Source organism: Aptenodytes patagonicus, chromosome 5 (assembly GCF_965638725.1).
Source record: "Aptenodytes patagonicus chromosome 5, bAptPat1.pri.cur, whole genome shotgun sequence".
In the NCBI taxonomy this organism is placed as follows: Eukaryota; Metazoa; Chordata; class Aves; order Sphenisciformes; family Spheniscidae; genus Aptenodytes; species Aptenodytes patagonicus.
In genome coordinates, this window is record NC_134953.1 from 39,363,518 (window position 1) to 39,377,195 (window position 13,678).

General features: G+C 41.8%; 1 protein-coding gene across 2 annotated transcripts in view; it reads left to right on the forward strand.

Annotated features, from left to right (window-relative positions):
* MCU (mitochondrial calcium uniporter) overlaps positions 1–9,272 on the forward strand; it is a 99,603-nt gene extending 90,331 nt beyond the window's left edge. Inside the window, exons 5-8 of one of the 2 annotated variants that reach the window (XM_076339443.1) lie at positions 2,851–3,011; positions 3,501–3,704; positions 5,993–6,109; positions 7,303–9,272. In XM_076339443.1, the coding sequence (XP_076195558.1) occupies positions 2,851–3,011; positions 3,501–3,704; positions 5,993–6,109; positions 7,303–7,380 (560 nt within the window). In that variant the 3' untranslated portion in view covers positions 7,381–9,272. The remainder of the gene's footprint in view (positions 1–2,850; positions 3,012–3,500; positions 3,705–5,992; positions 6,110–7,302) is intronic. The other variant, XM_076339444.1, reaches the window with a different exon arrangement.
* The last annotated feature ends 4,406 nt before the right edge of the window (positions 9,273–13,678 follow it).

Sequence of the window (13,678 nt, forward strand, 5' to 3'; positions counted from 1 at the left end):
TTTAATTTAACTCATTCTGAAATAGTATAGTACAAAATGGGAATTAGATTGAAACTTACATGATCTGATTTGGAAGAATAAATTGTTCTCTCACCTGACAGTTAACATTGTTTCCTTTTAAGTGTGGTACTTTGAATATTGCAAATAAACCTTGAAACTTTGTTAGCTAACACACAGTGAAATAAATGAGACCCTGCTCTTACAAGGTTACATAACTAAGAATCAAATAGGAAGGGAAGCAACCTATTTTGAAACAGTAAGAAAATCCTTTTAAATAATGGGCTTTGGACACTTCTGTAACTTTCAAGACATGAAAACTTGCAAGAAGCTTTTGAGACGCTCCCGAGTTATGGGCGGAGGCAAGAACTTGGTATTTTCATCTACTGTCTACTCTTTCTCCTAGGCAACTTCTTAGGCTTAATGAAGCCCCTGGTTCTTGCATGCCTATACTTACCGCTGAGGACTTAAACAAAAGGACAAGTTTTGGAAATGTTGGTCTGCTCATTGCTTGGCTCACAGATACTGCGGGATTTTTGTCTACCTTATTGTTCTGTTATTGTTTCAGGCGATAATGTGAAGTTTGCAAGCAGTATTTTTCTAAAAGGATTTTTTAGCCCTGTAGACAGGCAAACAAATTAGGAAGGATTTATAACTTGACTTGCATGTCCAATTGAGGTTAGATGGCGGAAAAGCCTTCCCCTATTTATCTGGATGTTTTCCCTAGTGTTTGGGCCTTCCTCTCTTATGCCTCTCTTCAAGCAATACATAGTGAACAAAATCATTTATAAGGCAAAAGCTGTGAGGGAACTGTTAATGTTCCTTTTACCATCTTGAGCCCCTTGAATAAGACAACATGCTAAAGGAAGTTGATCTTTCAAAAGTCAGGAAACTGACCACACCTTTTGGGTCTGAGACTACCCTGGGTGGCTGACTGATAGGAAGATCTGCTGATATATGCCATCTTCCTCTGTAGATGTAGTTAGCTTCCAAGGACCTTTTTACAAGGAAAATAATAAAAATGTATTCTAGCTTTTTATTATTTACAGTATAAAAATACCAAGTAAAAAAGAAATTTCTGACTGAGGGAACTTTGTGCAGCCACTTGTCCTTAGTATGTGGGAGACTGGAATTTGGGAGTGCAGCATTGGTGAGATGCCGTTTCTCCCCTGTCTGTGGGTTAGACTGACCTCCACTAGAGATGTGTTTTCCAATCTCCTTAAAAGCACCTTAACAGATAACTCCATTAAGACTGGATATCTAAATCACTGGATATCACACACACAAAAAGGTCACTCTCTGCTCTCTCACCTCACTGCTCTCTGTCCTGAATGTGGTGTTTTCACACACTTATAAGACATTGTAAGCCAGAGAAGTGGAGTGAGGATTTTAACAAGGTATCTCTTCCAACTGTTAGCCCCTGAGAGCAGGTGATGGTATCAAGCCTAGCTGGTCTAATCTGCAATTTTTAATACAACTAAATGAGAATGCAAACGTGGTGTCTTGTTTCTGCACTGGAGAAATTGCTGTCCCAAGGTAAGGCAATTCATACATCCCACTCACCTAATGTTTGAGAGAGCAAAGTCTGTGTCAGTGAGTCAGTGTGGTTTTGGTTAGCTCGCTTGTATGATATACCCATTGTGCACTGGTAGGTGAGCTCTGGGATCACCTAGGTTACGTGAAATTGCCACCTCTGATTCATTTGCCAAACAGATTTCTATAGTTAGCTTGTATTAAGAGGAATGTGTCTGCAAATAGGCACTGAGATTAGTTCTGTTAAACTTTTCAGCTATTGCTTTTCCATTTTTACAAAATCACCCTGTGTACTTTGAAATGGAAATGCCAGAACACTGTAATCTTAAATACTAAGTACTTTTTGATGCTCACTTTAGTAGGAACACTTTTTTTTCTCTTCATAGGGGAACAGGAGCCCTTTAGCTGGGAGGGGGATGTGCGGTGCTTTCTGTGTGCCTTGGCACAGACAACTGAGTTACTTCTTTCCCGTGAGCTGCTAGTGTTAAAACTTAAGCTGTCCATAGCTTTTTATGCGTTGGTAAAATCATATTTTGAGAAGATAACCTAAGGTACAAGCCCAAGAATGCTACAAAAATTAATTTTTTTAAATTTATTTCTTTATTTGGCTAATGTCAAGTTCTTTTGCTTTAATTTGAAACTTGTTTTTTTCCATATGGAGTGTGTAATACAATACCACTACTCACAACTCTTTTACAAATTGATTTCCTTTAGGAATCCTTTTTGTGTTGAAATGCAGGGATAGAGGCAGTTTCAGTTAGTGGCCCTGTTACTGTCTTTATTTAAATACTGTGAGGGAGAATTTCATTGCCCTGCAGGCAGCACAGCACAGGGTTGCCCACAGAGTGTTGGGAAACAATTCCTGGCATTGGTACTCAAAATAATTATCATAAGACTGCATGTTCTGGGGCCACTAACCCAAGATCTTCGGTTGCCGTCATCAATAACTATGGTTGCTGATGGTCTGTAGTCTGAATTCTGGCTGTTTCTTGACAGCTGGTGTGATGGATCATACTAGTTTAGTTGTTCATTTGTCTTCGTTAAGTCTTGCATATCAGTATGGATCAGAAGTAGCTGCTGACATCTGGCAAGCTAATAGCATGTATCTCTTTTCCTTGTTCTTATCAAATTTTAGGAATAGCCAGTAATAAAGCCTGGTTTTCTTTTAAAGAAATTGCATTGTCGTAGAGTGCTGGAGCTCTTCCAAAGGTGGCTTTGAGAAGAGTGTTTCACACGTTTCCTGTGCATACTAATAGCAGTTCTGAAGAGTATATAAGTTCTATGGATAAATGCATATAAAGCAGTCTCTCTTTTTCCTAGAGCTCTTAAGCCACGAAAATGCAACGACGCTGAATGATGTCAAGACGTTGGTTCAGCAGTTGTATACCGCCTTGTGCATTGAGGAGCACCAGCTGAACAAAGAGAAGGAGCTGATAGGGAGACTAGAGGAATTGAAGGAACAACTAGCACCACTAGAAAAAGTGAGGAGTTTCTCATTGTATTTTACTTATCCTCCAAATGCAGCCTTAATTTATTTCAAGGTTTTAATTAGGTCCCTTGCATACTTCAAATAGTTTTAAGATCACTGAAGCAGAAGATGCACTAAGTGTATACCAAACTGTGCCTGTTTCGGGTTTCCACGGAAGTATTTTGTTTCCTTGCTTTATATAACTGGAAATGAGCTTGGTCGTAAATAAAGGCTGGGGCTAATGCGACAGAACATCTCTGAACACAGAGAAATAAGCAGCTTTGTGAGCTATCCAGAGCATGCTCAGAGTAAAATATGGATGATGGCAAGATACAGATGGAAAAGAAAGTCTGCATTTGTCTGCATAACCTAGACTCAAATTCCATGTCTCAAACCACTTAATATCTTGTATTTATATTAAATGCTGTTTTTTCGTTCTCTCTTAATTATATTAACATAATTATTTTTGAGAATACAAGGCATGTACTTCTATCTCCTGCAGGTAAGGATGGAGCTCAGCAGGAAAGCAGAGAAGAGGACAACCTTGGTGTTGTGGGGAGGCCTGGCCTACATGGCCACTCAGTTTGGGATTCTGGCCCGCCTAACCTGGTGGGAGTATTCTTGGGACATTATGGAACCAGTCACCTATTTCATCACCTATGGTAGTGCCATGGCAATGTATGCTTATTTCGTAATGACTCGCCAGGTAGGACCTGTTGTGCTGACATTGACACTTCAATAGAAGAATTGCTTTCAGCTCTACTCCCTAGAAAAATAGCAAAGTTATGCCTATTAGAAGTTATTTTGCCCTTTCCTTATCTTGTCAGAACCTAGATGACACTTGATTTAATTTTTGCTGTCCAGGATGGTGGTGTATGGTTGTAGGGTTTTCTGGTGGTGGTCATTGCTGACTTCCTGGTTGTCTAACCATAAATGCTTATGTATGTTCTGTGACTGACTGCTTTAGCTATACAGGTTCATCTACTGACAGGTGATGGTTTCTGCACACACACACATGCAGCCTCACACACATTGACTTGCACCAGAGGCCTCCAAGTCCTGTGATTTATCAGCCCAAATAAACTATGGGTACATGAGGTACCTATTGAGTTTCAGGGAAGCACGCCTCTCTGACATGGGGTGTTGGCCTTTATAAAGAGACAAGAAAGGTTCAGAGATCACATTGGAAATGCTTCTGTTTAGGTATTTTGTGGATCTGGACTCTCATACAGATGAAGCAGATCTAATTGAATGCTTGTCCCTTGGTGCAATTCCAGATCTGTTGGCTCTCAGGCTCAGTCTTTTAAAAACTAGACCTGCTCCAGTGTTAGAAAATCTTCACACAAAGGGGAGCTGTGCTTCTCTAGATCCTTGTAGTTGTGACAGACTCTGTGTGGATTTCTAGTACGTGGTTTGTCTCAGTACTCCCATTCAAAATTCATAATCCCACCTAAATAATGAGAGAGGGAGGGCTCAAAGAGTCTCTGCTGTCACAAGACCACCAGAACAGATGCTGCACGTGTTCTAGCGTGGTGTTCCAGTGGTCTGTCAGCTGCATCATTTCAGGGGCTGAGGACACATGTGCCCATCAGGGCTCCTGCTATAGTTTCTGCCAAGTGCGGTTGGAACTTCTGCCATGTTTGAACTCAGATTTGATGTTTTAATCAAGTCATCCATATAAACTAGTACTTCTTCTGCCAGACTTAAAATCTCAGTGTTTCAGGGATGGCTTGACTCTGAATGCAGCTTTTCTCCACCTGACAGCCCTGATCGTTGGATGCATACCAGACACAGAGGCTGTGTGACATTCTGGTGCAAGGGAGAGTTAACTTCAGCAGGCAGACCTGTGCTTTGTAGACGCTATGTGGGATTTGGCGTGAACAGCTCTGCTGCTCCGAGTTATTTGCACGCTCTAAAACGCTGTGACTTTTTGCAGTAGAGTATCCCTGGCAAAAGCTGTGGTATTGGATTCTTGTTCTCGCCTGCATAGCTTGGTTGAGAGATGAATTCATGAGCAACTATTGTTGCTTTAATTAGCCATTGCATGTTTATGATCTTAAGAAAAAGACAGTAAGGGCCATCTTACAAAGGCTTTCTTCTGGTATTTATAGCTTTTTTTCCCTCCCTTTCTCCCCACAAACTTGTCAGTATTGGAACCCTGAAACATGTTAGTTTTTGTTCTCTCTGCACGGAAGGATTCACTCATTCAGGACAGGAGGGAGGTGACGGTAACTCATTGCTGGAGTGTAACATGCTAGTAGAGAAACAAATGCCTGACTGTACTGGGTCTGGCTGGGATGAAGTTCATGTTCTTCATAGCAGCTGGTATGTTGCTGTGTTGTGGATTTGTGACCAAAACAGTCTTGATAACACACCAATGTCTTTGCTATTGCTGAACAGTGCTTGTACAGTATCAAGGCCTCCTCTGTTTTGTGTTGCTTGCCCCACTCTCCACTCCTCACCCAGGAATACGCTGGGGGTGGGCGAGGTGTTGCAAGGGGACACAGCCGGGACAGCTGACCTGAACTGACCAAAGAGATATTCCATACCATATAATGTCATGTTCAGCAATAAACTGGGGGGGAGTTTCTCCAAAGTAGCTGTTGCTTGGAGGCTGGCTGGGCTTTGGTCTGCTGGTGGAGGATGATGAGTGATTGCTTTTGCATCACTCTTAGGTTTGGTTGGTTTTTTTCTTCACTTGTTAAAGTGTCTTTATCTTGACTCACAAGTTTTTCTTGTTTTTTGCCCTTTTGATTCTCTTCCCCCATCCAGCTGCAGGGGAGCAAGTGAGTGACTGGGTAGGGGCTTTTAGCTGCTGTCTGGGATCACCCCACTACACTGGGTGAGCTTAGACAATGTTGTCTGGTCTTGTGCCTTCACTGACAGAAACTAGTCATCCTCCCAAAACACACCCGATAAATACCGTGCTAATGGTATCCTGTGTTGCATCCTGTTGATGCTTTATTCTGATCTTCTCTTCTTTTTTCTTTCCAGGAATATGTTTATCCAGATGCCAGAGACAGACAGTACTTATTATTTTTCCATAAAGGAGCCAAAAAGACACGATTTGATCTAGAGAAATACAATCGACTCAAGGATGCAATTGCTCAGGTAACAAGAATTTTTCCAGAAATAAGACAAAGAAATTACTGCTTGCTAGTTCTTAGCTGCTATTAAGAGATGCACCTCAAACAAGAATGGATGTATTTTAAGTTTTCAGCCCATTTTCTTGTCACAGCCCCAGTGCGATCACTGAATTGGCTTTGATGTGCCCAGGAATAAGAACTGCTGGATGTGTAAATTGACATGAAACGGTTGCTTGTATCTATCTGTAAGGGCCTTTTAGAAACTGCTGGCAAATCTTGAGTTGCTTCAGGCATTTCATGCCTCAGAGGAGCCTAATTCAAGATTTCCTTTCTTCTCAGCTCCTACACACCAGATGGATTTAGTGAGGAATGAAGACTTGCATCCATTCAGTTCATGTCTTCCTGACATAGCACTTCAGTGCACTGGGTTGCAGTCCTGGAAAATAATGTTCAAAAAAATTTAGCTGTATTTTTAGAGGCAATGGGGGTAGATTTCTCATATTTTGGAGACAGACCCCTTTGGCAGACTGTCCACATTGTGGGATCTGTTCAACAAAGGAGTCGGGTAGAGATTTTTCCTTGTGTTTCTGAGAGCCTTTCTGCAGAAGGATGGCATGAGCAGAAAAAGCAGATCTACCACATTCTTTTTCACTACCCTATATCATTCTTTGTTTATTCCTAGGCTCTGGAAATGACAGTGTGGGATATCCAGGGCAAGATGTGTTCTCCCCCTCCCTTGGAGAAGGAGCTGTACAAGCAGTAGAGGGAGGTCAGGGCTAGGCTCTATTGGTTTCATGAGAAAACCCAGAAAGACCTCTGAGTTTTCTCGTGCTGTATTGAATACAGATATCCTTGGGTGGCTCTATTTTCATGGAGCTTTTCTTCTAGAATCAACCATTCCCATTAATCTAGTTTGGGGTGGCTTTTTTTTTAAAAAAAGTTCCAGTGAGTTTATGGGGATCAAATCTTCCCTACCATGTTCCTTTTAAGTGGCTGCATGTAGACAAGTTCAGAGAAGTACAGAGCAAATATCTTTCAGTAAGTGCCAAGAATGGTTTTTCCAAACATGAGCCTGTGGCTTTGTTTTACTTTTTGACTGCTCCCTTCTGGACAGGAAAAACAAGGAAATACAGAAAAGCTTTTCATTCTGTAAAGGGGAATGGTATTGGGGAAGGTGTATTGGGAGCTTGTTCTTTATAATGTGTCTTTTACTTTTAGGCAGAATTGGACCTAAAGAGGCTTCGAGACCCACTGCAGGTTCACCTGCCCATCCAGCAAATTGATGAAAAGGACTGATCAGCAAAGCAGCTCTGAATCCCGGCAAAAAACCTGTTCATAGCTCTTGCCTTTTTAATTAAAGCATTGCAGGTGGAAGCTGGGAGGTGGTGTGGGGGTGGAGGGTTTTTACCTTTAATCAAGACAAAGGACTGCAGGGGGGGAATCTCTTAAATTGAAGATAGGACATTGTGGAATGTTAGTTCTGAAAAGGGCTTGGCAAATAGTCACGTTTTAAAACTGTCTGAATGGCAATTGTGTACAAATACAGGATTGGGGAGGTTCATGAAAGGAATGTAATGCTGGGGTGTAGGGGTGTCTTCTTCCAGCTTTGCAGGGTCTGCCTCTTGATAAGACACCAGCAGCCTGCTTAGCTTTTTAAATTTTCCTTTACCTGATTCAAATCTTTCTCTCTCAAAAAAAAAAAAGGGAGGAGAAAAAAAAAAAGAATCCAAGCCACCTGGAGCTATGGCTGGTGATCAGAACTTGCACTCCACCGCCATTAACACGCACACTTCTGATCAGACCTGGTCTCTTTTATAAAGTTACTACGAGACTGCTTTCTACTGGAAAACCGTGAGCTTCCCCTTCCCAGCCCACCCCATGTGCTCCACTGACTTCCTCCTTTGCTTATTTGTAGCACAGATTGGTTGTAGCCAAGTGAGAGAAGGAATGAGTTTTCTTCTGGACATTTGATAATTGATGTTTTGGGTTATTCCATAATAACTATATAAACTTTGCGTCCCAACGCCCTTGAGCTCGTTCTAGAAATCAATGGCAGCATTGCATGAGAGGTTTTTTGTATTCAGTCTTAAGGGAGGGAGATTCCCCTCTTCCTACCCCAAATCTGATAGCCACCTAGACTATGAAATTATGAAGGTTTAAAGGATTATGAAACTGTTGCAGAATCACGACTCCTGCTTAAATGAACAGTTTTGGAACATGGAATAATTAAACTTGATATTTGACTGCTTGTGTAATGGGATAAAAGGTCTCATATATGGTCAAAGCATTTTCCTTGCCCGGAGGCTTTTTGAAAGCCCAGGGCTCTTACAGTGCAAGACACAGAAGTACTTCAGTTCTCTAGCACTTTCCCCTACTTAGTAGCTTTAAATGAACTTTGCACCCACAGGTCAGAATTTCTTAGGAGTGGCTAATGACATCTCTTGTTCTTAGCTAAAAGAAGTAGAGGAAGGAAAGTCAACCCATTGCCCTCTCTTCTAGCCAAGGCTGGCTGATTTCTAAGCAGATAAAACATCTCTTCATTCAAAGCAGGTCAGTCTGTTTTAGCATCCTGCTGATAAATACTGTGGAGACAGGATGAAGGTGGGAGAAGGGCACTAAGTTTTATACACAGAAAAGCTGGCTGCTTTTTTGACGTTTCACTACTACTCCTCACTGTGTCATGGAAAGAGGCTTCTGGTTTTTTTGAAGAACTATGTTTTAAAAAAATTAGGAAAGAAAAAAAACAAATCAGTATTAACTAGATGCTAGGTGCCTTGCAGATGTGGAAACACAGCTGGGATTGCTGCCTCTTCTCACTCAATGGCATGTTGGACCGAATGGGTGCATGTTTCTAGGTTGTTTATTTTTCCCTTCCCCTTTTCCTCTGTCTTTCAATTTAATTACATTGTGTGATTATTTTTTATCTGTTTTATCCTGTTTGTGTGGTGATTTTTAAAGGGAAAAAAAATGAACACAATCCTGTAGCTGAATCCTTGGTGTGTGTTTGGGATGAGGGAGGGAGCATGGAGAAAAGTCCTTCTAAAAAAAAAAAAACCCAAAACAAACAAACAAAAAAAACCACACCAAAAAAATCCCCCTGAACATGTGTAAAATCCTGTATCATTTATGAAATATGTATAAAAGAGCAATGTACTTCTGGAACAATAAATAACTATTCAATTTTTGAATCAGTGCTCTTGAATAGCGTTATTTTCCCCAGCTGAGAAGAGGATATTGTATGTGTGGCAGCTGCCTCCTGAGTTTCCTCCATTTCATTTTGTTTAGGTTGTTTCTTCTTGACCTTGCATCGCTGAGGCTGTGGTGATGCAGATAATAGCTTTCCTGAAGAAGCTCGGATGGAGATCTTCCTGCCATGCCTAGCTGCATAACACAGGGATCTCAGTAGCAGTTGAGGTGGTGAGGTAGAGGTAGAGAGATTTGGTCTAACAAAGACCTGCCTTTCTTTGGCCAGCATAGTAGCTCCATGTGGAGGCTGACAAAATCTGGAGACATGTGGCAGGTTGCAGGATAAGAATATATATGGGCATGTAATGCCCAGCAACCTAACAGGTACCAAGTGGTGTCAGTATATTTCTATATTGCATTCAAGTGCTGTTTCAGAGGAAAACTGAAGCTTTAAGCTTCTGTTACTTCCTTTCTGGGCCTTTGAATGGCTGTGGTCTGATTTGTCATGGTGATGTATCGTTTGTTCATTAACTTTGGGAATCAGCAGACTGTACTTGGTCCTAACTTTATGGGATGTTAGGATGAGACATTTGGTGCCAGAAGATATTTATCATGTCTATTGACTGTTAAAAAAACCAAACTCATGATTGACCAGTTCTTAAAACAGCCAACTCTCTCCTGTGTTTATTCTAAAGTGTTTATTCTAAAGTCAGAGAGGAGGGGCTGGAAGCTGTTAGTTGTGACTTACCTTTAATCGCTGTTGAAATTTAGTTCAGCAATGCTGACAAACCCTCTTCCTCCACGCAGCCCTTTATCTGCTGCTGTGTGCAGGTGAGCTGCTGCCCTCCCTAGACAAATTGCTTGGAACAGTTGCCTAAGAATTCGTCCCTTTTGGTATCCAGAAGAACTGAAGACTTTGACATCTAGCACCGCAATCCCTATTTTGAAAGCAAGAAAATGCTGTGACAAAAAATTGTTCCTGCACATGCTTTAATGTTGTTTTAGAGATGATGTGGGCAAAGGAGGAGTAAAATAAGAGTCTACAATTGTACCCTGAAATACGCACTGCCCGGTAGGTTTTGTTACTCTGTACCCCTGGAAGATTGCTGTCTCACTCCTCTCTGCACCACCAGTGCACATGTCCTCTCTGCTGGGGGTGGCTGACATGCCACAAGCCTCAAACTCAAACCTCAGTGCTTCTGCTTTTGTTGCCCTTGAATGCTAACATTGAGGGGAAGGTTGATGTTTGTTTGCCCTCCTGATTTAGACTGTTGTATATCAATATCAACAAACTCTCTTGCAGTAGCTATTTCATGCTTAGGAGCCAGGCAGGTAATAGGGTCCTGTCCCACTGGCAGCACTTCAGAGCAGGCAGTGCTGCCTGAATTTTAATATAACACTGCATTCTTAAGACCCTATGAAGGATAAACAGCAGTGTGCATTGCAGTGTTCAGATGCTGCTTTTTCTACCGATTTTGTTATTCATTTGGTTAGCCTCTCTTCCCTCTGTTTCTGTGAGGGAGCTTTCAAATAAATACATGTCAAGTTCAAAACTGTCTGGAGAAATTTATTAGGTTCCCTTTTTGCCATGCCTGCGACGTTCTACCTTGCAAGCCTCTCCAGGGGAAGTGTTCATGGATCTTTTTCCTGACAAGCAAAGAAACCCTTTTTCTTTTCCCCTGTAACCCTTCCTACCTGGCAGGCAGTGATGACGATCACCTTGCTGCAAGTTCTTATGCTTCTGTGTTGACTCTAAGGGTTTGCATGATGCTCTGAAGCTGCTGTTGGCTGTCAGATCTTGGCACTGTGTCAGTCAAGTGAAGATGGCCAAGTTGCCCTGTCATTCTGAGACAGTGGAAGAATTTCTTCGATGTCCTCTGTGTGTTTTGTGTGGAGTTGTAAATGCTAACTTCTTTCCTCTGTGCCACATTGTATGACTTTATTTTCACACAGGAAGGAGCTTTTTATATCTCAAGTATTTTTCTACCTATCCCAAGAGCTTCCTGTTATTCTCCTTAAAAAAAAAAAAAATCCTTTTTATTTCTATACTGACACTAAAGGGGTGAGAAGTAAAATACAGGCATGGAAATGAAAATTGCAGTGTATCTAAGCCCTGAAGTATGGGAGAAGCTGGTGTTGCTGTGTCATTGTGGCCCTGTAAACTTGTGAAAGATGGGTCCTGCTCCTGTTTCTGCCTCCGACCAGTTTTGCAGTTGTGTGTATGCTGTCTATGCCCTAATTTCTCCATTTGGAAATTGAGGATCATGGAAAAAACACTGGGTGCTGCAGGACCTGTGGAAAAACACTCTCAAAACACCAAGTTCTGCATCACGGGGCTCCACTAAGGGAAAGGAAATAACTGTTACTCTTCACTAGGAGTTACGTACTTGTCTGATTTTAATGGAGTCTTGGTGTTTAACTTGTTCTTGTGTTGAATTTGCTCATACTTCACCAAACTCATGTTCACTCCCTGATCTCGCCAGCCCTTCCCATTGGCACCATGTCCTGGGACAAGTTGTTTACAGAAACAAGGCCTATCTCTAAGTCCTTGACATTCATGCAGTCCATCTCAGCAGCCTGTCAAGGCTTATCGTGAACATACATCCTCAAATCAATTGCAGACAGGGATCCTGTCATGTGTGTCGCGTTCTCCTCTCTCTCAGCAGCAGGAAGTGCTGATTAGCTCTTCCGCCTCCTCGTCCTAGGCAGGCTGCAGGAAGTTACTCCTGCACCAAGAGCTGTTCTTCACACACCTCACTTTGATCAAACGTTAGTGTGTCTTGAGAGGTGGCTGTGACAAAGGCAAGGCCAGCTTCAGCAAACACCAAAACATCTTTCTTCATTAGTCCATTACAAGGAGCGTGAGGCTTTCCCGCCTAACCAATGCTTTGAAGAATTTGACTTCCTTGCGTTAAGGATGGTAAAGCCTTCCAGTGCTCTGGGAGGGGTGAGAAATGTGGTTGCCACCTGCAAAATTAGCATTCTTTCTTGCATTAAGACTAGATATACCCAGGCTTAGACAGTAGCAGGTTTAGAAGATCCCATTTCTTGGGTACCGAAATAAAATCCCAGCCCTCTATTTTAATATCAACTTCCCTCTTCATATCTTTTAACACATACTTATGACTACTTTTAAGAAATACTAACTTGATCCTGATTCTTCTTGCTTCTTGGGAAGTCAGGCTCACTCATCTTTGGGTTGGAAAAGTAGAGGTCAGGAACAACATTTACCTGCCTGGAGAGTGCAGGCCCTACAGCATCTGGAGTACTCCATTGGAATTGTATCCTCTCTCCCAGAGGGTCTGTTTGCCCCGGGATTTTTTGTTCATGGGGGTTTTTTTCCCCCTTCCCCTCTCAGGAATAATTGCTCCAGCTCCCTGAGGCATAGATTTGCAGTAGTCTACTCTAATACAGGCTACTATTGTTTGTGGGGGAACTGGAGCTATGTACGTCACCTGAAATAACTTGCAAAGCAAAGAGAAAGTGCTGATAGAAGAGTTGCCCCTGCTGGTGCTTCTTCCAGGAGACTGAGATGATCTTTGTCTTTCCTGTGGACCCCAAAAATGTTTAGAGGCAGCACACTGAATCTTGTCCAGCTTTAGACTGTTTCCTTGAACTAGATAGTTACAGTGATTTTTGGGATAGTGTCGTCTCTGGGAATACTGGGGCATTTCCTGCTTTAATCCCTTTTGGAGAACTTGATAGGCCCTGTTTCTGACACCTTTGAGGCTCAAAACTGCTATGATGCAGTTCATTTCCCTATGTTAATTGCCAGTCACTTACATAAAACTGTCAAAACGTTACTAGCATCAGACCTAATATACCACCTACAAAAATAAAAGCAGCTGGTAATGAAATGGTTTAGAGAAATACACACATCTCCAACACAAATAGAAAATTCAATTCAAGCTTGTCAGTTTTATTTACCCAGGATCTTAAGTATGAATCAACCTCTCAATGAAAATGGCAAAATATAACTTCCTGTGGCTTGCCGTATTATTCTTCATTCAATTTTAGTTTCTCTTCTGGGAATTCACATAATCACCTTTAGAGGGTTATCTGCCTTGCTAGCTTTGCATAGTGAATTTGTTCTCCTTTCCTGTTGTTGAAAAAACTTTTCTGGTACTGCACAGCTGTTGGCACAATATAGCCACAAAGAATTTTTGTTGTTGTTGTTGGTAGGAGCGATGACAGTCATTGATAAAGCTTCTTTTGTTGTTCCCTAGAGTCATTCACTACTGAAAAAGACTTCTCTGCTGGGGTGGAGCAGAGCAGCGTATTGCACTTCACTGCCAGGGGAACACCCCGACAGAGAGAGGCCATTGAGAACTTTCTGTAATGTACAATCCCTACAAAGCAGGCAAATACCCAACTCCTTGTCTCATGCAAACTCAATATGAAAATAACG